This window comes from Oncorhynchus kisutch, linkage group LG25 (assembly GCF_002021735.2).
Source record: "Oncorhynchus kisutch isolate 150728-3 linkage group LG25, Okis_V2, whole genome shotgun sequence".
NCBI classification, from domain to species: domain Eukaryota; kingdom Metazoa; phylum Chordata; class Actinopteri; order Salmoniformes; family Salmonidae; genus Oncorhynchus; species Oncorhynchus kisutch.
The window spans coordinates 9880221-9902728 of record NC_034198.2 but is presented as its reverse complement, the minus strand read 5'-3'; the positions used below and the strand labels follow the sequence as shown (position 1 = coordinate 9902728).

The following is a 22508-nucleotide window of genomic DNA, read 5'->3' as shown; positions in this document are numbered from 1 at the left end:
TCGAGCTGATTTGAAAGAGGGTAGAAAAACTCAATCCCTCTTTAAATATTTCACAACTTTGTGTGTGTTGTTTAACCGATGCCTATCTCTGAGTGTCATATTATAGGTCTTTAAAAATGCGGACTGTAAGTAACCAACACTGATATATCATGTGTTCTGATACTTCCTCAAGCCACCAGACATACGTCATAGGAAACGAGCGAATGTGAGACCTTTTGATAGAGAGTTGTCTGCTCTGGTCAATGTCCATGTAATTATCCGCACTAGGGAGAGGTTTCACATAACTACTGATCTAGGATCAGCTTCACTCACCCCATTCCTACTTATGCCAATCAGGACTTAAAATACAAAACTGACCACAGATCAGTGCTTAGGGGCAACTATCCCTAGGTTGCAGTGGGGCCTCAAGTACGAAGATCTGCCCACTGCTAATAATACCCAGGTCTACATCACAATGTCTGGGTAACCCTATTCATGGAGGTCTTTTTCTGTTGGCAACAGTTGCTCCCTTGACAGACACTGATGAAAGGTCCACAGAAATGTTCAACTGTCATGTTGCCAACAAATGTTACGAATGTTTGTGCTCCCACCCCCTCCCGCCCCCTCTTTACTTTGTGTCTGCTTATAGGGGACAACTGCCCCGACAGCTGCCATGGGGTTCGATGTGTGAAGGGGGTGGTGGGGGTGGTGGGGTTTCAAACTGAGACAGGATGTCTTTAGATGGGGGTTGAGAGTTTGACTTGGAGTGAGCCGTGTTCACACTGCTAGTGTGAGTCAAGGAAAGCACGCAGGTGACTGATGGCCACGTCCTAATTTTTGGAGAGATCTCTGCATGTAACTAATGTAAGCGTTGCGTAAAATTGTGCACTGACGTCAATGGGAGATTTGGGAAACTGGGAGCCTCTATGACATGTAATATGATATTGAGAGAGGGGTGTAGGGCTTGTTGGCGAAGAGACTGTCGTCTTGGATAACCCTCAAACCTCTTTGAAGTTGTCGAAGGCGGAGAGGATGATGTCATGACCCCCCCTCACTAGACACACGGCAGCCAGCAGCTCCAGCACCAGGGCCTTGGTCCTGATGGGTAGAAGTGTACATTATAATACCCTCATACACACACAAACACGTACGCATGGACACACACACGTTTGTTTTACTATCCTTGTGGGGGCCAAACAATTGGTTCCCATTCAAAATCCTATTTTACATAGCCCTTAACCTTAACCTAACCTTAACCCCAAACCCATAAGCCTAACTCCTTACTCTAAACCCGAACCCTAACTCTATTGTAACCCTGACACTAAACCTAACCGCTAAGCCGAACATAGCCTTTTTCCTTCTGTGGACTGGCGAAATGTCCCCACTTCTGGTCCCCACAAAGATAGTAAAACTAAAAACACACACACGCACGCACGCACGCACGCACGCACGCACACACACACACACACACACACACACACACACACACACACACACACACACACACACACACACACACACACACACACACACACACACACACACACACACACACACACACACACACACACACACACACACACACTCAACAACAATGTTATTTTACACAACAGACAGAAATACAAACTCTACACACACACACTAATAATACAGGTCTTCACCTGGGGTTCCTGTTGTTGAGGCTGAGCGTGATCTCGTTCACACAGCATGGGTGGGTCATCACCAGGTTAAACCCAGACTAAACACACATACACACAGTTGTCCGTCATCACCATTGTCAGTCATATGACATATACTGCAGGGTAGACTTGATTCCTACTGACACAAAGGCTCATCAACTGTCTTTTTTTCAATGGAAACCGTCTCCCAGCACAGGAGGGAGGCTTCAAGTTACGGTGTGAAAAACCACAAACCGTGAGGCTAAAATAAACGTTATTCCTAGCTAACTCTATTGAGTCACTCTGTTCTAACAGTAGACATAGAGGTGAATAGGCCTACTTGGCAAAATATTATAGGTTGAATAAAGGTTAAATAAGGTTTCCATGGGGAGGTATGTACCTGGTAGTTCATGATGGCACGTAGACACATGATGCAGAGGTGAACGTCGTCTTTCTGACTGACAAGGCGGGACTTCCTCAGCGCTTTCCTGTTGTGGAGAGAGTTGAATCTGCCAGGTGAGAAACGTAGCTGTTATTAACATGTTATTACTCATGCATAGCGCTATGCATTGCGCAAATGTGGGGTTATTACATAACACCAAAGCCGCAGTAACACATTTTCATTCAAAGCTACTATCTGTGTTTAGAATGATTACATACTTCAAAATTGTTCATAGATTAAGAATTACTCCCTCGCCTACATGTTCAGTGCTAGAGTCATTCTTGTTAAGGATGAACTAAGAAATGTGCCTTTATTCACATTCTCAACACCACAACGAGAGGCAGAGTGGCGGTGTGCATGTTAATAGACCCTTCAAAATGACATCCGAGTTAGTTAAAAGTGAGAGAGGGACAGAGAAATATTAGAGAAACAAAGACAATCCAAAATGAGAGAGAGGAGGCGATGGTTCTTACACAAAACCCAAACCGGCTGCGCGCATGCGCCATCGTGCATAAATGTATTTTGCCCCCCCCCCCACACACCAAACGCGATCACGACTTGCAGGTTAAAATATGAAAACAAACTCTGAACCAATGACATTAATTTGGGGACAGGTCGAAAAGCATTAAACATGTAAGGCAATGTAGCTAGTTAGCTTGCACCTGCTAGCTAACGTTCATTTGTCCTATTAGCTTGCTGTTGCGAGCTAATTTGTCCAGGGATATAAACATTGAGTTGTTATTTAACCTGAAATGCACAAGGACCTCTACTCCGACAATTAATCCACACATAAAACGGCCAAACATATCGTTTCTAGTCATCTCTCTTCCTTCCAGGCTTTTTCATAATTGAATTTATATGGTGATCGCATCTAAACTTTCATTGTATTACCACGACTACAGGCAAAACAGTTCGTCTTTCAGTCACCCACGTGGGTATAACCAATGAGGAGATGGCGCGTGGGTACCTGCTTCTATAAACCAATGAGGAGATGGGAGAGGCAGGACTTGCAGCGCGATTTGTGTCGAAATAGGAATGAGTTCTGTTTTAGCCCTTGGCGTCGCAGGCTCGTTGGCGCGCGCGTGCAGTGTGGGTGAATAATTGAATAACAAGGATTTCTAAATTTATTTTGCGACGCTCACGCACACTCCTCTTGGAAGTATCAATGACAGACAGTGCCCCAAAATTGACTTCAAGATGTCTGTTGATGGGTGGAATGTCTGATGGTGTGCCCCTAGTCAGATATTGCTCACATTTACATTTAGACAGACTACATTGTTGAGAGGGGAGGCATGCTGCATCCAACATTTACCCTACAAAACATCTACAGTATGTGCTCACTGTGTCTCAACTGTACCAACATCTCATAATGTTATGACCAATCAAAAACCTTCTAAGACATTTTGAGAACATTTTCAACAGACAAAACTGAGATCACACTGTTCCAGGAATTCGAAACACAGTGCAAAGGATTTATGTTACATAAGAAGAAACATTGTCGAAGGTTTGCTTATGGCATAAGCTTTGTTCCATGGCAAGAAATGTTACACTGACCACGTTTACTTGCACACCAATATCGCGTTATTATTCGGGATACTCAAGTATTCTGTTTTTGAGCTGACACATATACAAAATCACATCCCGTTTACAATAACCCGAAAAAGCTTGTATGCCGGTTATGAGAAACCCGGATAAGATGCCTGGGATATGCTGAGCTAAAATGGTATACTGTGGCATGTAAACATCTTATCCCGTTTAGCGTTGTTTTTGCGGTCTGCGCAGGGTCAGTTTCGCATACCATGGGTCTTGGTGTGATGTTATCCGATTGTCAAAAAAATAACTTCAAAAAGTAGGCTACTTGCAAAATTCAACCCACCATAATAATTCCAGAATAATTTTGCTTACTTTAATTAATATACTATAATTTTAATTAAGTTTCCAACATTTGGTAGGCTTTATTAGAATTTTGACATTTGTTAGGCCATTTGTTTTTCAACTCTAGTTTGATGGCGGGGGAAATGGTGTGTGTGTATGTCACAATGTGTGTGGGGACGAGTGGGAGTCATTGTTCTTTCCTCACAATTAATGCCCATGAATCCAGGATGCAAGAACTACAAGTGTAGTCCAACCTCTGTCCCATCTAACAGACAGAAGCTCATGTCCATTCTTCTCACCAATTCCTGGTAACACTCACCTCACAGTAAGGACACGAGCAGCTTTAGAACCGCCATGGGTTGGAGAGTTACTGGCACTCCTCGTCAAGTCCTCCACCGATTTTTCTGGTGTGGAAGTCCCATTGTCCAAACTTTCCATGTCATAGCTGAGTGTCCAAAGTAGCAGGAATTTGGACATGAATGGTAGAGTTGACCCAATATTATCAATTTGGAATATTAAAGTTATGTTAAATCTAAAGCCCTCAGATATGTTTCATTACTAAAGTGTCCCAAAAATAAGGAAAGACCCAGAACTATCATAAAGACCTACGTCATGTTGAAGCCTAAAAATCTAAACATTTTCCTCTCAGATTGTCCCATTCACGTACTTCAGAAAGTATTTATAGCCCTTGATTTATTCCACATTTTGTTGTGTTACAGCCTCAATTCAAGATTGATTAAATATATGTTTTTGTCTCTCCCATCTACACACAATACCCCATAATGACAAGGTAAAACATTTTTGGACATGTTTGCACATTTATTGGAAATAAAATACAGCAATATCTCATTTCCATAAGTATTCAAACCCCTTTGCAATGGCACTCCAAATTGAGCTCAGGTGCATCCAATTTCCTTTTGATCCTCCTTGACATGTCACTACAATTTCATTGGAGTCCACCTGTGGCTAATTCAATTGTTTGGACATGTTTTTAGAAAGAAACACACTTGTCTATATACGGTCCCACAGTTGACAGTGCATGTCAGAGCAGAAACTATAACCTGAAGTCCAAAGAACTGTCTGTAAATCTCAGAGATTATGATGAGACATATATCTGGGGAAGGGTATGAATGTCACGCCCTGACCTGTTTCACCTGTCTTTGTGATTGTCTCCACCCACCTCCAGGTGTCACCTGTTTTCCCCCATTAGTCCCTGGGTACTTATTCCTGTGTTCCCTGCTTGTCTGTTGCCAGTTTGTCTTTTTTTGTCAAGTCAACTAGCTTGTTTTTCCCGTTCTCCTGCTGTTTCCTTCGCTCTGTTTTTGCTAGTCCTCCCAGGTGTGACCCTTGCCTGTCTGGACTCTGAACCCGCCTGCCTGACCATTCTGCCTACCACTTTGTACCTCCTGGACTCTGACCTGGTTTTGATCTTTTGCCTGTCCACGACCATTCGCTTGCCTACCCTTTAGGATTATAATAAATATCAGAGACTCAAACCATCTGCCTCCCGTGTCTGGGTCTCGCGTTGTGACCTTATAAAGAATACATTTCTAGTGTGTTGAAAGTTTCCAAGAGAAACGTGGTCTCCATCATTGGTACGTAATATTGAAACTGAACAACCGGACAATAAAGACCTTGCTGAGGGTGACAAAGCACCCAATGACCACGCTGACAGAACTAGTTCCTTGGCTGAAATGGGAGAACCTGCATGAAGGACAATAGTCTCCAGGCGGTTTCAGAGGAATGTCCTAAAAAAGGCTCCTTAACAAGTTCTACCCCCAAGCCATAAGACTGCTAAACATTTAATCAAATGGCTAACCGGACTATTTACATTTAATCTCTTTTTTACTCTGCTTTTACTCCCGGTTTATTATCTATGCACAGTCACTTTACCCCGACATGTACATATTACCTCGACTAACCTGAACCCCGACCATTAACTCGGTACCGGTACCCCCTGCATATAGCCTCGTTATTGTTATTTTATTGTGTCACTTTTTTTCATTTGACTCAATTTGATTGAGTTGATTCTACAAAGTATTGACTCAGGGGTGTGAATACCTATGTAAGTTAGAGATTTCAGTTTTATTTTCGATTAATAAAACAACAACAAAATCAAAAAACATGATTTCACTTTGTCACTATGGGGTATTGTGTGCAGGTGAGTGAAAAAACAACGATTTAATCCATGTTGAATTCAGGCTGTAACACAACAAAATGTGGAACAAGTCAAGGGGTAGGAATACTTTCTGAAGGCACTGTAGATGTGAAGGACTGGTACTTACGTGACGGCACATTGGGCGAAGGACAGGTAGTCAACCAGGACGTCCAGACCTCTGTTCTCCTCACCGAGAAACTCCTGAGCCCAGCTGGAGAGGAGGGGAAACAGGATATTATAATAAGACTAAGACACAACGGGCACACCCACACCCACAAGAATCCGATTTTTCAACGGTCAGACATAACTACAACCCCAATCTGACACACATTACAGACATCCAGACATAATAATACTCAGATTGGACCACAGCAACGACTAGACATTACAATAACTGCACATACGGTGACACTTTAAAGCAACATACATTTACAACAATTAAACATAACAGTATTAATAAGGTTACAACTGGATTGTTGGTCTAAGATTTTAGAACCGCAAGTAAAAACAACAATCTCACTCAACCGAACGGTGAAAGAATCTCACAAGCACGACAACAACAAAAATACTCACGTCTGACTGTAGCTACACAATAGCATCTAACCCTGATGCTAGACCCTGCAAGCCTAAATCCAGGTTATCGCTAGATAACGCAGCCAAAATGTCATAATTATGGCTAAATCTCTATTTCTACCATTTGTCTTATTAAGATCTGATTTTAAACCTAACCTTATTCCGAACTTAAATGTTGTTTTTTTCCTGAACTTCTACGACATAGACAATTTTGACTATGTGGATGTGTTAACTAGTGGGAACCCTAAATCCAGCATTTTATGGTTTGCAAATTAATAACAATAATTGTACAGTATTTCAGTCCTCACCAAAGCTCTGTTAACTACCATAAAGGAACCCACTGTTGTTAGTGCCACCTATACTATTTATAGTTTCATATCAAGCTATCGTTTGGCTACATGTGCTCATAAGCATATGGGTATATGTGCACATTTACCTCATTCTACTGATAGCTCTACAACTTTGAGTCCAATCAGGAAGCCTATTGTGGCTAGCTAATCCAGTTCTAAAGACTCTTTTGTCTCCATAGATACTCCTGCTGTTTTCAAATGTCACAGAGGGTTATAGATGTAATAGACTAAAAAGGTTGGAGGGCTGACCATTTATGTAAAATATTCTCTTGTGGCATCATGCTCTCTTAGCATCCCTGTCTCCAAAATATATGAGCTGTTGGTTATAAAAGTGTCCATAAACCAAAATATGTCTCTCCTAGGCAATCAGCAATTAATAACCGAACCCATCCCCTCCTCCCTTCTCCAGGCCATCCCATTCCTCACTACCCTCATAAACTCATCCCTGACCATTGGCTGCATCCCCTCTGACTTCAAAACGACTCAAATCGCTCCCCTCCTCAAGAAACCAACACTCGACTCATCTGACGTCAAACTATAGACCTGTATCTGACTTCAAAACGACTCAAATCGCTCCCCTCCTCAAGAAACCAACACTCGACTCATCTGACGTCAAACTATAGACCTGTATCCCTTCTTTATGTCCTTTCCAAAACACTTGAGTGTGCTGTCTCTGATCAACTCTCTCGTTATCTCTCTCAGAACGATCTACTTGACCCTAACCATTCAGGCTTCAAGATGGGTCCCTCAGTCGAGACGGCTCTTTTCTGTGTCATGGAGGCTCTCCACACTGCCAAAGCTGACTCTATCTCTCCTCTGTTCTCATCCTCCTAGATCTATCCCTTGCCTTCGACACCGTGAAACAGATCCCCCTCTCCCCCCTCTCAGTGCTGGGTGTCTCAGGCTCTGCACACTCTTGAATTGCATCGTGACATGGAGAGGATCTGTGTCTGCACCACATACTCTTACTACTGGTGTCCCCCAGGGCTCGGTTATAGGCCCTCTCCTCTTCTCTATATACACCAAGTCACTCGGCTGCGTCATATCTTCACATGGTCTCCCCTATCATTGCTATGCGAATGGCACTTGACTACTTTTCTCCTTACCCCCTTCTGACACTGAGGTGGTGATACAGATGTCGGCCCACCACCTCAAGCTCAACAAGACGGAGCTGCTCTTCCTCCCGGGGAAGGCCTGACCGCTCAAAGAAATCTCCATCCCGGTTGACAACTCCAGAGTCACCCTCCCAGAGTGCAAGGAACATTGGAGTGACCCTGGACAGCACCCTGTTGTTTTCTGCAAACATCAAAGTAGTGACTCACTCCGTAGAGTACAACATCCGTAGAGTACGACCCTACCTCACACAGGAAGAGGTGCAGGACCTAATACAGGCACTTGTCATCTCCCGTCTGGACTACTGCAACTTTCTGTTGGCTGGGCTACCTGCTTGTGCCATCAAACCCCTGCAGCCCGCCTGGTTTTCAACCTTCCTAAGTTCTCCCATTTCACCCCGCTCCTCCACACACTCCACTGGCTTCCAGTCGAAGCTTGCATCCACTACAAGAACCTGGTACTTGCCTATGGAGCAGCAAAAGTAACTGCCCCTTGCTACCTTCAGGCTGTGCTCAAAGCCTACACCACAACCTGAGCACTCCGTTCTGCCACCTCTGGTATCTTGGCCATACCACCCATATGGAAGGGCAGCCCAGTCAAAGCTCATCTCTGTCCTAGCACCCCAATGGTGGAACCAGCATCTCACTGAAGCTAGGACATCAGAGTCCCTGTCCATCTTCCAAAAGCACCTGTAGCCCTACCTCTTCAAAGAGTATCTTAAATGCTTTCAAGTACAGTCGTGGCCAAAAGTTTTGAGAATGACACAAATATTAATTTCCACAACGTTTGCTGCTTCAGTGTCTTTAGATATTTTTGTCAGATGTTACTATGGAATACTGAAGTATAATTACAAGCATTGCATAAGTGTCAAAGGATTTTATTGACAATTACATGAAGTTGATGCAAAGAGTCAATATTTGCAGTGGTGACCCTTCTTTTTCAAGACCTCTACAATCCGCCCTGGCATGCTGTCAATTAACTTCTGGGCCACATCCTGACTGATGGCAGCCCATTATTGCATAATCAATGCTTGGAGTTTGTCAGATTTTCTGGGGTTTTGTTTGTTCACCCGCCTCTTGAGGATTGACCACAAGTTCTCAATGGGATTAAGGTCTGGGGAGTTTCCTGGCCATGGATCCAAAATATAGATTTTTTTGTTCCCCGAGCCAATGAGTTATCACTTTTTACTTATGACAAGGTGCTCCATCATGTTGGAAAAGGCATTGTTCATCACCAAACTGTTCCTGGATGGTTGGGAGATGTTGCTCTCGGAGGATGTGTTGGTACCATTATTTATTCATGGCTGTGTTCTTAGACAAAATTGTGAGTGAGCCCACTCCCTTGGCTGAGAAGCAACCCCACATATAAATGGTCTCAGGATGCTTTACAGTTTGCGTGACACAGGACTGATGGTAGCGCTCACCTTGTCTTCTCCAGACAAGGTTTTTCCGGATGCCCCAAACAATCGGAAAGGGGATTCATCAGAGAAAATGACTTTACCCCAGTCCTCAGCAGTCCAATCCCTGTACCCTTTGCAGAATATCAGTCTGTCCCTGATGTTTTTCCTGGAGAGAAGTGGCTTCTTTGCTGCCCTTCTTGACACCAGGCCATCCTCCAAAAGTCTTCACCTCACTATGCATGCAGATGCACTCACACCTGCCTGCTGCCATTCCTGAGCAAGCTCTGTACTGGTGGTTCTCTGATCCCGCAGCTGAATCAACTTTAGGAGACGGTCCTGGCGCTTGCTGGACTTTCTTGGGCGCCCTGAAGCCTTCTTCACAACAACTGAACCGCTCACCTTGAAGTTCTTGATGATCCGATAAATGGTTGATTTAGGCACAATCTTACCCCTCCTGTCTCAGACTCCAGTACTTATGCTGCAGTAGTTTGTGTCGGGGGGCTAGGGTCAGTTTGTTATATCTGGAGTACTTCTCCTGTCCTATCTGGTGTCCTGTGTGAATTTAAGTATGCTCTCTCTAATTCTCTCTCTCTCTTTCTCTCTTTCTTTCTCTCTCTCGGAGGACCTGAGCCCAAGGACCATGCCTCAGGACTACCTGACATGATGACTCCTTGCTGTCCCCAGTCCACCTGGCTGTGCTGCTGCTCCAGTTTCAACTGTTCTGCCTGTGATTATTATTATTTGACCATGCTGGTCATTTATGAACATTTGAACATCTTGGCCATGTTCTGTTATAATCTCCACCCGGCACAGCCAGAAGAGGACTGGCCACCCCACATAGCCTGGTTCCTCTCTAGGTTTCTTCCTAGGTTTTGGCCTTTCTAGGGAGTTTTTCCTAGCCACCGTGCTTCTACACCCGCATTGCTTGCTGTTTGGGGTTTTAGAATGGGTTTCTGTACAGCACTTTGAGATATCAGCTGATGTACGAAGGGCTATATAAATAAATTTGATTTGATTTGAGTTGATTACTGACAGCAATATCCTTGCCTGTGAATCCCTTTTTGGGCAAAGCAATGACGTGTTTCCTTGCAGATAACCATAGATGACAAAGGAAGAACAATGCACCACCTTCCTTTTGAATCTTCCAGTCTGTTATTCGAACTCAATCCGCATGACAGAGTGATCCCCAGCCTTAACACAGGTGTGAGTCAACACTCACACCTGTGTTAACGAGAGAATTACTGACATGATGACAGCTGGTCCTTTTGTGGCAGGGCTGAAATGCAGTGGAAATGTTTTTGGGGGATTCAGTTTATGTGCATGGCAAATAGGGACTTTGCAATTAATTGCAATTCATCTGATCACTCTTTATAACATTCTGGAGTATATGCAAATTGCCATCATACATTCTGAGGCAGCAGACTTTGAAAATTAACATTTGTGTCATTCTCAAAACTTTTGGCCACGACTATACTCTCAATCCTCCTCTTGATATGAAATCAAGCCTGGGCCTCGGCTAGACACACTGGCTTGTTAGCTGATTAGCAGCTATTTAGGGAAATAAGAAATGGGTGCACTGCCTCCGATAAACAGGCCACATCAAACTACTTACTTTAGCGATATGACAGACTCTGTTAGCGATCCCTCTAAATTCTGAAAAAACAATAATTCGCTGAAGCGGGGCAATTCCCTTTCCTCTACTTCCCTGCCTAAGCAAGCAGTTTTAGACTGCTGCATCATTACTGAAAAGGTTCAGAGATTTTATCTCAGCTTGGTGGTCATACTGGTCCCGGCCTGTCAGTTGATTGTTCTTTCCACATACAGCCTGATTTTCAAGCGTTGCAGAGTTCACTGTTGGATCTAACGGTAGTGCTAAATGCAAACAAAACAAAAGGCATGTTTTTTTCTAGGTCCCATAACCTAGATTTGCATGAATTTGTAATGACTAGTTTGAACGGTACAGAAATTGCGTGAGTTCCTTCCTACAAATATGTTGGTATCTGTCTTGATGACAAACTGTTATTTAAAAAACATGTCACTGAGCTGGTGAAGAAGTTCAAGTTCAAAGTTGGTTTATTTTACAGATACAAAGCATGTCTGACTTTTGTTAATAGGAAGGTTGGGTGAAGCTGATTTGAGTTTTTCTGAGCCCTTCATGTGGAACAACTCACCGAGATCTCTGAAATGAGATGTTCTGGTCCCCCTATGTTGAAAATAAGAATTTGTTCTTAACTGACTTGCCTAGTAAAATAAAGGTAAAATAAAAAATAAAATAAATCAGTGAAATGATCAGAGACCAATATGTTGATAAATGTGTCTGTTTTTCTTCAAATGTTTTGTAATGTTGTATGTTGTATATACACTGAACAAAAATATAAAAGCAACGTGTAAAGTGTTGGTCCCATGTTTCATGAGATGAGATTTTCACTTTTTTTTTTTGCTCAAATGTTATGCACAAATTTGTTTACGTCCCTGTTAGTGAGCATTTCCTCTTTGCCAAAATAATCTATCTACCTGACAGGTGTGGCATATCAAGAAGCTGATGAAACAACATGATCATTACATGGGTGCACCTTGTACTGGGGACAATAAAAGGCCACTCTAAAATGTGCAGTTTTGTCATAGATGGCTCAAGTTTGGAGGGAGCGTGCAATTGGCATGGTGAATGCAGGAATGTCCACCAGAGCTGTTGCCAGAGAATTGAATGTTAATTTCTCTACCATAAGCCCTCTCCAACGTCGTTTTAGAGAATTTGTCAGTACATCCAACTGGCCGCAGACCATGTGTATGGCGTCGTGTGAGCAAGCAGTTTGCTGATGTCAACGTTGTGAACAGAGAGCCCCATGGTGATGGTGGGGTTATGGTATGGGCAGGCATAAGCTACGGACAATGACCACAATTGCATTTTATCAATGGCAATTTGAATGCACAGAGATACCGTGACGAGATCCTGAGGCCCATTGTCGTGACATTCATCATTGTGAATCAAAAAGTGGGTTGGGCCTCTTTGTATGTAAAGAGAGAGCAGCATTTTCTTGTGTTTATCTACAAAGCACTCATGCAAACTTCCTATCATCATAGGAAGACTAAATTCAATGTAGTCTTACAAATGACCAAACCCGGTCTTAGGCTTGGATATCACTGGAGGAACCCTACGGTCTCCACAGAATTGGGGAAAGATGTTTTTTGGTTATTTTTTGCACCCTGTATGTGGAACAACTTTCAGAGCTTTCTGAAATTATATGTTCCGGTCCCCCTGTGTCAGTTCAGTGTAATGATCAGAGACCTCTATGATGATTAAAGTCATTTTTTCTTTAATGTTTAGTAATTCTGTATAGTGTTTGATTGGATTTATCTGTAAAAGAGACCCTGTCAAAATAAATGTTACATATATATATATATTATTATATTATTATTTTTTAAAGCCATTTTACAGTATTAGTATTTTGTTGGTCGAGTTCATAGCTGTTTTATCATCATCAGTTATTTATGCTGTCTATTACTGAATGCTTTACTGACGGTTTTACTGCCTGTGTATTGTTTGTGTGTTATACTTGCTGCACCCTGACAGATCATTGTAAATAAGAATTTGTTCTTAAAGGGCAATTCCATCCCTTTTCAACCTCATTTTCATTATCTACAGCACAATACCAGTGTGAAAACTGTGCATTTCTATGTTTTGTAGAAGAAAAAAAATTACGTTAAAAAGTTCTACCCGATGACATGTGGGGAACAAGAAAATATCCTCCCTTTAGCAAGAAACTCGTTGCAGGTTTTGAAAAACTTTTTTTCTTGCTTTTAATCCTAATGCATTTTTTTTTAGGACCTTTCGTGTTATCTTTTCAAACACAGATCATAGAATGTAGAAACTGGTATGGTGCTAGTGATAATGAATATGAGGTTGAAAAGTGGCGGAAGTGCCATTTAATTGACCTACCTGTATAAATAAATCAAATAAATGTAGCTTGTGTAAGGATCAATAGATGGAGTGCTGATGAAAGCAGAAAAGTTGGGTAAGGGGCAGGTCTCACCCGATATGATTGGTCCTCAGGGAAATCTCCAGCTCTCTTAAGACCTGTGTGGACTCCTGGACCCGCCTCTTGAACTGTCATAACACGCATAACAAGGTCATTATCGTTGTGGAGAAATGTTTGATGGTGTATAGTAAACAAAACAAGTGGTAACTTAGCTATGGACGATACCAGTGTTTTTTTTTAAATAACTTTTGCAAAAAGTGATTACTTCAATAAATTATGTTTTTGAAAGTATCTGATCAGGGCCATAGCCCAGACTGGACCTCTTACAGGATTGTATTGGTACAGTACCTTGCGACTGACCCCTCCCTGGTCAAGATAACTTTTGAGCTTCAGCAAGTAAGCAGAGGGAGGATTCTTCACTTGGAATCGTTCCTGTAGGAAGGAGAACAGACAGACAGGCAGGCAAGACAGACAGACAGACAGAGAGAGAGAGAGAGAAAGAGACAGACAGACAGACAGACAGACAGACAGACAGACAGACAGACAGACAGACAGACAGACAGACAGACAGACAGACAGACAGACAGACAGACAGACAGACAGACAGACAGACAGACAGACAGACAGACAGACAGACAGACAGACAGACAGAGAGAGAGAGATGTTAGAGCGTATCTAATTATGTTGATTACATGGGTGCACTGTGGGAGAAGGGGACCAGAGGGTAGAACACAGCAGGGACTTCACGGCCTTGATTATTTTTATTTTAACCCTTATTTTACCAGGTAAGTTGACTGAGAACACATTCTCATTTACAGCAACGATAGCTACAGGGGAGAGGAGATACAGGGGAGAGGAGGAGGGGGGGGGGGGGAAGGTGAATGAGTCAATTGGGGTGATTACGCTGCTTATTTATACAAGTATAACCAATGATATATCTGTTGGTGAGGCAGAGCTTTGCATGTCAAAATATCAATCTATCAATCAGGTCAGAGTAGAGATAGACAGCCTTTGTTAACAATGGCTTTAGCTGTGCTAGATAATGGAAGGGACAACATTGAACCACTGCAGGTCTGTGCGACAGTGACAGTGACAGGTGTCCTGTGTGTCACTCCCCCCTGAGCCACAGGAAGTTATCTGCCTCGTCAATGTTGCCACAGCAACGTACAATTTTGATGAGGTTCCCAGCAGGATGCAAAGTGTGTGTGTGTGTGTACATGTGTGGTGGCGTGGGGTTGTTTCTTGCGTACGCAAGTGTGTGTATGAACAACCACTCTCACTGCAATGGTGTGTCAATGGGGTGCTTTCCTAGAAACCAGGACACCACAACAACAACCAAATTGACACCTCAACGCCTCTATACGAAGTTCTGCCAAGCTTAAAGGAAGCAGTGCATATCATCAGGGCTTGATTCATCACAACGTAGAATTCTCTAAAGAAGTTTCACATGGTTATCATGTTACCTGAAGTTCCCCTAAGAACTATGACTACATCCTGTTACTGTAACGTTATCCACTAGGTGTTACTGAAACGGTAACGGTACAGTAGACTGTTGTCTTGTGCAGTGGAGTTGGAGTCCCACCTGATCACAGACCAGTTCCCACTTCTTCTCGTTGTCATACTGACACAGGATCGTCACCTTGTCTGGAGGCAGATTCATGGAGTTCTAAACACAGAGAGAGAGAGAGAGAGAGAGAGATGGAAGAGATGTTATAGGTACAAATAGAGAAACATTATCAATATGTCTTAAAACAGTTCCATTCCATGTGGTGCTGATGAGAACATTAGGCCGTCATGATTTTGACTGGAGTTTGATAAGCAATGTTGGCAAATGATGTTATGTTACAACAGGTTCCATTGGAGCAATTTTAATGAGTTGACTTGATGTGCAAACTTTAGATCCACTTCAAAACATAATGTATGAGTTTATCTTAAAACCTTTTCTTACTGCAACTGAAAACTATAAACACAAATTGCTGGGTGACATTTAGCCTGCAGATATACTGTACACTGTGTGTTCAAAACATGACCTTCCTAATATTGAGTTGCACCCCTTTTGCCCTCAGAACAGCCTCAATTTGACTCTATAAGGTGTTGAAAGCATTCCACAAGCATGCTGGCCCATGTTGACTCCAATGCTTCCCACAGTTTTGCCAAGTTTGCTGGATGTCCTTTGGGTAGTGGACCATTCTTGATGCACAAGGTAAACTGTTGAGTGTGGAAAAACCCAGCAGCGTTGCAGGTCTTGACACACTCAAACCGCTGCACCTGGCACCTACTACCATAGCCGGTTCAAAGGCACTTAAATCTTTGGTCACCTTTTGAATCGCACACACACACACACATTCCGTGTCTCAATTGTCTCAAGACTTAAACATCCTTCTTTAACCTGTCTCCTCCCCTTCCTCTACACTGATTGAAGTGGATTTAACATCAACAAGGGATCAGAGCTTTCACTGGGATTCACCTGGTCAGTCTACGTCATGAAAAGAGCAGGTGTTCCTAATGTTTTGTTCACTCAGTGAAGCTCTTAACTATATGAATAGGCCACGTGAATAGACCACGTGAACAGACTAGCACACAATGTCCCTTGAATGCACAGTGCAGCCAGTTGCTATGACAAACTCGTCAATAATGCATAGTACCTCAATGATTTCATTAAGCGTCACTCAGCGACAGCAATCCTGTCCCTATACAGTCGCCTTCTTCATGGCCCCCATGACTCAGAGGTCAATTTCACTACCGACAGGCTGACAGACAGTATTCCTGTGACAGCTGGGCGCCATGGGCTGTTGCCACAACACCAGAGAGTGTATTGCTAAAGAGACTTTGTTATTGGTCTGACTGCATGTTTCAAGAGGAAGGTATGGAGAGACAGGGGAAGGGGAAAGAAAGAGGGAACAGGAAGAGAGAGACAGAGTATAGTGTAATGTAGGGGGACTAATCTGAAATACTCTGGTTCTTTGAATCAAGGAGTGGATCAATGGAATGATCGGGCCAGAAATTATGTGATTTGTTTTGGTATTTACTCAGCAACTCGTACTTGGACATGTCTTTGTTTCAGCAACATCAAGCGCTCTCAGAAAAATATGGTTATTTCAATACAGATTTAAAGCATTCATCTTCATGTAATATTCCACTCCTAATCCCCACCTTTATGTACATATCTACCTCAAATACTCCAGTATCCCTGCACATTGTACATTTGGTATTGGCACTGAGTAAGAGGATCCCCTAAATGAATGAAAAGGAAATACATTGATACGTTGGGCCACACCCTTAATTACAATAAGGCACACCTGGGAACTAACAGGTGCGTTCAAGACAGTTCCACAGTTTTACCCTGATACAATAGTTTACATCATTCTGACATAATCTCGTAAATTCTTTCACTCACACACTCTCAAAAAGGTTGCTGGAAAGATTGGTAGAGAGCTACAAATCAAATCAAATCCAATTGTATTTGTCACATGTGCCAAATACAACAGGTGTAGACCTTACAGTGAAATGCTAACTTAACCAACGATGCAGTTTTGAGTATCCCTTTTGTCCAGGTGGGAAAGGGCAGTGTGGAGTGCAATAGAGGTTGCATCATCTGTGGATCATTTGCAGTATGCAAATTGGAGTGTGTCCAGGGTTTCTGGGATAATGGTGTTGATGTGAGTCATGACCAGCCTTTCAAAGCATTTCATGGCTACAGACGTACTATGGTCAACATGGGTCGGTAGTCATTTAGGTAGATTACCTTAGTGTTCTTGGGCACAGGGACTATGGTGGTCTGCTTGAAACATGTTGGTATGACAGACTCAGACAGGGAGAAATTGAAAATGTCAGTGAAGACACTTGCCAGTTGGTCAGCGCATGCTCAGAGTACACGTCCTGGTAATCCGTCTGGCCCTGCGGCCTTGTGAATGTTGACCTGTTGAAAGGTCTTACTCACATCGGCTGCGGAGAGCGTGATCACACAGTCATCCAGAACAGTTGGTGCTCTCATGCATGTTTCAGTGTTACTTGCCTTGAAGCGAGCATAGAAGTTATTTTGGTTGTCTGGTAGGCTCGTGTCACTCTGGGCAGCTCTTGGCTGTGCTTCCCTTTGTAGTCTGTAATAGTTTGCAAGCCCTGCCACATCTGACGAGCGTCGGAGCCGGTGTAGTACAATTCGATCTTAGTCTTTATTGACGCTTTGCCTGTTGATGGTTTGATGGTTCATGTATCCCGCATAGCGGGATTTCTTAAAAGCTTCCGGGTTAGAGTCCCGCTCCTTGAAAGCGGCAGCTCTACCTTTTAGCTCAGTGTGAATGTTGCCTGTAATCCGTGGCTTCTGGTTGGGGTATGTACGTACAGTCACTGTGGTGACGACGTCCTCGATGCAGTTATTGATAAAGCCAGTGACTGATGTGGTGTACTGTACTCTTCAATGCCATCGGAAGAATCGCGGAACATATTCCAGTCTGTGCTAGCAAAACAGTCCTGTAGTTTAGCATCTGCTTCATCTGACCACTTTTTTATAGACCGAGTCACTGGTGCTTCCTGCTTTAGTTTTTGCTTGTAAGCAGGAATCAGGAGGATAGAGTTATGGTCAGATTTACCAAATGGAGGGCGAGGGAGAGCTTTGTACGTGTCTCTGTGTGTGGAGTAAAGGTGGTCTTGAGTTTCTTTTCCCTCTGGTTGCACATTTAACATGTTGATAGAAATTTGGTGCAGGACATCCTTCTGTACACATGCAGGACATCCTTCTGTAATAATTATAGCCCAACACAGCCCTGCCACCCGGTGAAACTGGGCTAGACAACAGGAGACTCCCACTCAAGGACAAAACATATTTATCTTTTTACCTCGCCAACCCACTCCTCCTCCTTCCCCTCCTCTTCCTCCCCCTCTTCTCCTCCTTCCCCTCTTCTTCCTCCACCACTCCTCCTCCTTCCCATCCTCTTCCTCCCCCACTCCTCCTCCTTCCCCTCTTCTTCCTCCCCCACTCCTCCTCCTTCCCCTCTTCTTCCTCCCCCACTCCTCCTCCTTCCCCTCTTCTTCCTCCCCCTCTTCTCCTCCTCCTGTTGTCTCTGTACGTTTCTGTAACCAGTAGAGAGGTTCTTCACAAGGTCACTCACAGTTAACTTTTTGGGTAAGCCTCCAAAGCAACACATTTTTCTCTCTCAGAATTGCTACTTGTTTTGTTTAGATACAGCGAATTGCTAGATACGCCCAGACAAGGGCTTCTCAGGAAAGTCTATGGTCTGTGGATACTTTGTAAATGCAAGCTTAGTGGAACAACTCACATGACCAGTCAGACATAAGTTAATGCTGAAGGAGGCTAATGGCCTTTTGGTTTTGATGTATCCCAACAAATATTTTTTGTAACCATGTCAGGTCAGTCAGTTAAAAGTTACTTGTGTCACGCACAGGGGTGTGGAAACTGATGCACAACTAATAGCGTACAGCATCCTAAATCAATGGTACAGCCAGTGCTCTGATAAATCAGCTTGATAAATGATGTTGGATCAATAAACTGGGATTAGAGTTGGCTGCTGGCTAGTCCTGTACAGGGACACGCAGATGAGAAACCTCCTGGAGTTGTATGCTAGTGTACATGCACAGAGGAGAAACCTATTGGAGTTTGATGGTAGTGTACATGCACAAAGGAGAAACCTACTGGAGTTTAATGGTAGTGTACATGCACAGAGGAGAAACCTGCTGGAGTTTAATGGTAGTGTGCATGCACAGAGGAGAAGTCTACTGGAGTTTAATGTTAGTGTACATGCACAGAGGGGAAATCTACTGGAGTTTAATGTTAGTGTACATGCACAGAGGAGAAATCTATTAGAGTTTGATGGTAGTGTACATGCACAGAGGAGAAACCTTTTGGAGTTTTACGGTAGTGTACATGCACAGAGGAGAAATCTATTAGAGTTTAATGGTAGTGTACATGCACAGAGGAGAAACCTACTGGAGTTTTACGGTAGTCTACATTCACAGAGGAGAAACCTACTGGAGTTGTACGGTCATGTAATTCGCACAGTAGGGCAATATGGCGTCAAAGTCACCTGTTTTCTTCTCATTGATATCATGAAGCTAGAGTTAAATATGAGAGATGTGCATTTCAAAATCTGGAAAATACCCTGTTAATTCTCTGTAAAAAAATATACAATGTTTTAATTGGTGCATACCGGTACTTAATACTGTAGGTCCATTTGTTTCCGTTAAATTGGGCCACCTGTCTCTTTAGGAGCTCTATCTTCAAAGACAGTGGCGACAAGACAAATTGCACATCCCATTTCAGATTAGCCCTCCCCCTTGAGGTCTATTGATTAGACCTCCCCCTTGCTCTCTTCCCTCACATATACAGGACACATACTCCTACACAAGGATACACAGAAACATACACAGCCATGCCTCATAAGGTACCACCGCCAGTGACACACCCTCTTTGCTGTGTGATAAAGCAGATTGAATGTTACAGTTGGTTTGTTTTTGTTTTTAACGTGCATATGGGTGGCGTGCAGGGGAACAAGCGCAGCCTGCATTCATGCAGACTTGTGGGAGAGCATACGGCATAGTATCAAACTGCTCTCATTGTCATAACAAAGTAAATGTGGCACTCAGACATTAGGCTTCACTTCCAATCCCGTCATTCACTTTTAAGCTCTAGATCCGTAACTCTCCAGGGACACTGTCTGTCTCGGCTATCAGGAGGCCTCAAGAAGTGTGCTTGAGGCTGCCATGTCAAGTAGCCTGGGAGCATGTCGCTTCCTTCTGTTTTAATTAAGCTGCCATGTTTAACAGAGGCCCACTCAGGAGGTAGGGCAGTTAACTCCTATCCATCCCTGATTAACTTTGGGAGTTGGGGAAATTAATTTTGTCGAGTTGGGCAAATTAATTTTGTCGAGTTGGGGAAAGGCTAACAGTCAGTATGGGAGAGGCTAAATTCCGCCAATTGGGTAAACAGTACCACAAAGAGGGTGGAAAAGGTGACCGTGAGAATACCTGCATTGCGTGCTATTTGCTAAACTAATAGAAAATTATTTTGACATACAATATGTACAGTCTTTAGGGCATGGAAATTAATAAGCTGTCAAAATATTTCCGAGGGTGAATTCAGGTGGAGTTGAGACATTGTCATCATTACGGTCTCTACTCAGTCTTGTTGTGCTGTACCTGGCTACCAAACAACCTTTAGGGGCTTTAGTGACAAAGGTCCTTTGTATGAGGTTCTGTAATTGATACCTGGGTTGGCTCCCACCAATGTGGGGTCTGTGGAGCCACCTTGGCTCTCCGGCCTCAGTGGAGCAGAAAACAACATGGCCGTCAGTTTCACAGAGGTACTCTATAATTTAATGCAAGCACGTGTACACAAACATGTTCAAAGTAAATTCACACCCTTTTGATCAAATCCAAACCCACATGTAAGCTGCATCCTAATGTTTTTATGCTCTCATACAAAGACTGGCATGCATATACAGGAGCACACGTACACACGCGTATCAACAGTACGCAAATCCCCAGATGCACATTTACACAGCCAACCGCATTGCACAGTGGGAAATATGCAGTGGTATGCAAAGTACAGAGGAAAGACACTCAATATAAATGTGAATAGGGAGATGGAGAAGGGTTGAGCCAAGGCCTCCCTTTGAGCACCTTGTTATTATCACCACCTATATAATGCTGATGTCTGCGGTATAGATGCTAATCTGATTCAGCACTTAACACCATCAGCCCGTCATTATGTGACAAACGGATTGTTCATGGAATATGAACCCAGAGGGAGCATAGTGGGTCAGACACGGTGTGCACACACACACACACACACATATCCACAGTGCCACCCTTGTGGGGGATTGACATCTGACACTCTGGTATAATTTAGTAGTCTGAGTCTCTAGTCTATTAACATTGGGACAGTCTGGCCCCTGGTGCAGAGTTTTTACAGCTGTACTTAAAGGGAAACTTCAGCGCTAGACACTATTTGGGGTGTTTTTCCAGTCTCCCTCCGTACCCTTACAAAAAAAGATTTCAGTTTTAAAACTGCTGTAAAAGTGCAGTGACTACAGTGGACTGTGGTATTTTGGATGCAGTAATTGTAGAATAGCTGCAGCGTGGGCCTCCCGAGTGTCGCAGCAGTCTAAGGTACTGCATCGCAGTGCTAGATGCAATTCTACAGACCCGGGTTCGATCCCGGGCTGTGTCACAACTGGCAGTGATTGGGAGTCCCATAGGGCGGCGCACAATTGGCCCAACATCGTCCGGGTTAGGGGAGGGTTTGGCAGGGGGGGGGGGCTTTACTTGGCTTATTGTGCTCTAGCAACTTCTTGTTGCAAGCCGGGCACCTGCAGGCTGACCTCGGTCATCAGTTGAACAGTGTTTCCTCTGACCCATTGGTGCGGCTGGCTTCCGGGTTAAGCGGGCAGGCAGGTGTTAAGAAGTGTGGTCTGGCGGGTCATGTTTCGGGGGACGCATGCCTAGAGGAAAATAATTGCGGGACCAGCAAGCTGTGGTGGCATCCTAGACCAGGAAGACCAGGACGGCAAATGACAAACGAGTTAGCTGTTTAGCTAGCTCGCAAAATAAGCTATCTTTTAACACAAAGCGGTGCTGTTTAGTACAGTACAATTTTGTTAAGCTAGCTATGTTTGCAATACCTAAAATGTACTGTAGTCTTAACATTTTAGCTAACTAGCCTAGCTAACCTCAGTCCATGTCATCAGGAGCAAAACTGTTGAAATGTTTAGATGATGATCAAGAGTAAAGGAAGGACTTTATGACTCATATTAGTCTTGGAGTAACTATACCCGTGTGTTGTAGCTAGCTAACATGTTAATGTCTCATATTAAACATCATCACGATTGTCCATGAATGTCTAATAGCATTTTGTATCTTTCTTTCACAGACAAAACTACTTGGATACAAAAAAAAAAAGATATGAAGGGTCCCATAACAACAACCTCCACTTATATCAACGTGACTGCGAACACGTCACTGCTCCACCC

The 22508-nt window shown here is 43.4% G+C and overlaps 1 protein-coding gene across 2 annotated transcripts in view; it reads right to left on the bottom strand.

The window, feature by feature from the left end:
• Nucleotides 1-22508, bottom strand: part of LOC109869958 (formin-like protein 1) — a 58718-nt gene that overhangs the window by 21736 nt on the left and 14474 nt on the right. For both annotated transcript variants that reach the window (XM_031804882.1, XM_031804883.1), the window contains exons 2-9: nucleotides 15107-15190; nucleotides 13873-13956; nucleotides 13579-13652; nucleotides 6240-6323; nucleotides 4274-4399; nucleotides 2038-2146; nucleotides 1641-1717; nucleotides 984-1077 (exon numbers count right to left, since the gene is read on the bottom strand). In XM_031804882.1, the coding sequence (XP_031660742.1) occupies nucleotides 984-1077; nucleotides 1641-1717; nucleotides 2038-2146; nucleotides 4274-4399; nucleotides 6240-6323; nucleotides 13579-13652; nucleotides 13873-13956; nucleotides 15107-15190 (732 nt within the window). The remainder of the gene's footprint in view (nucleotides 1-983; nucleotides 1078-1640; nucleotides 1718-2037; nucleotides 2147-4273; nucleotides 4400-6239; nucleotides 6324-13578; nucleotides 13653-13872; nucleotides 13957-15106; nucleotides 15191-22508) is intronic.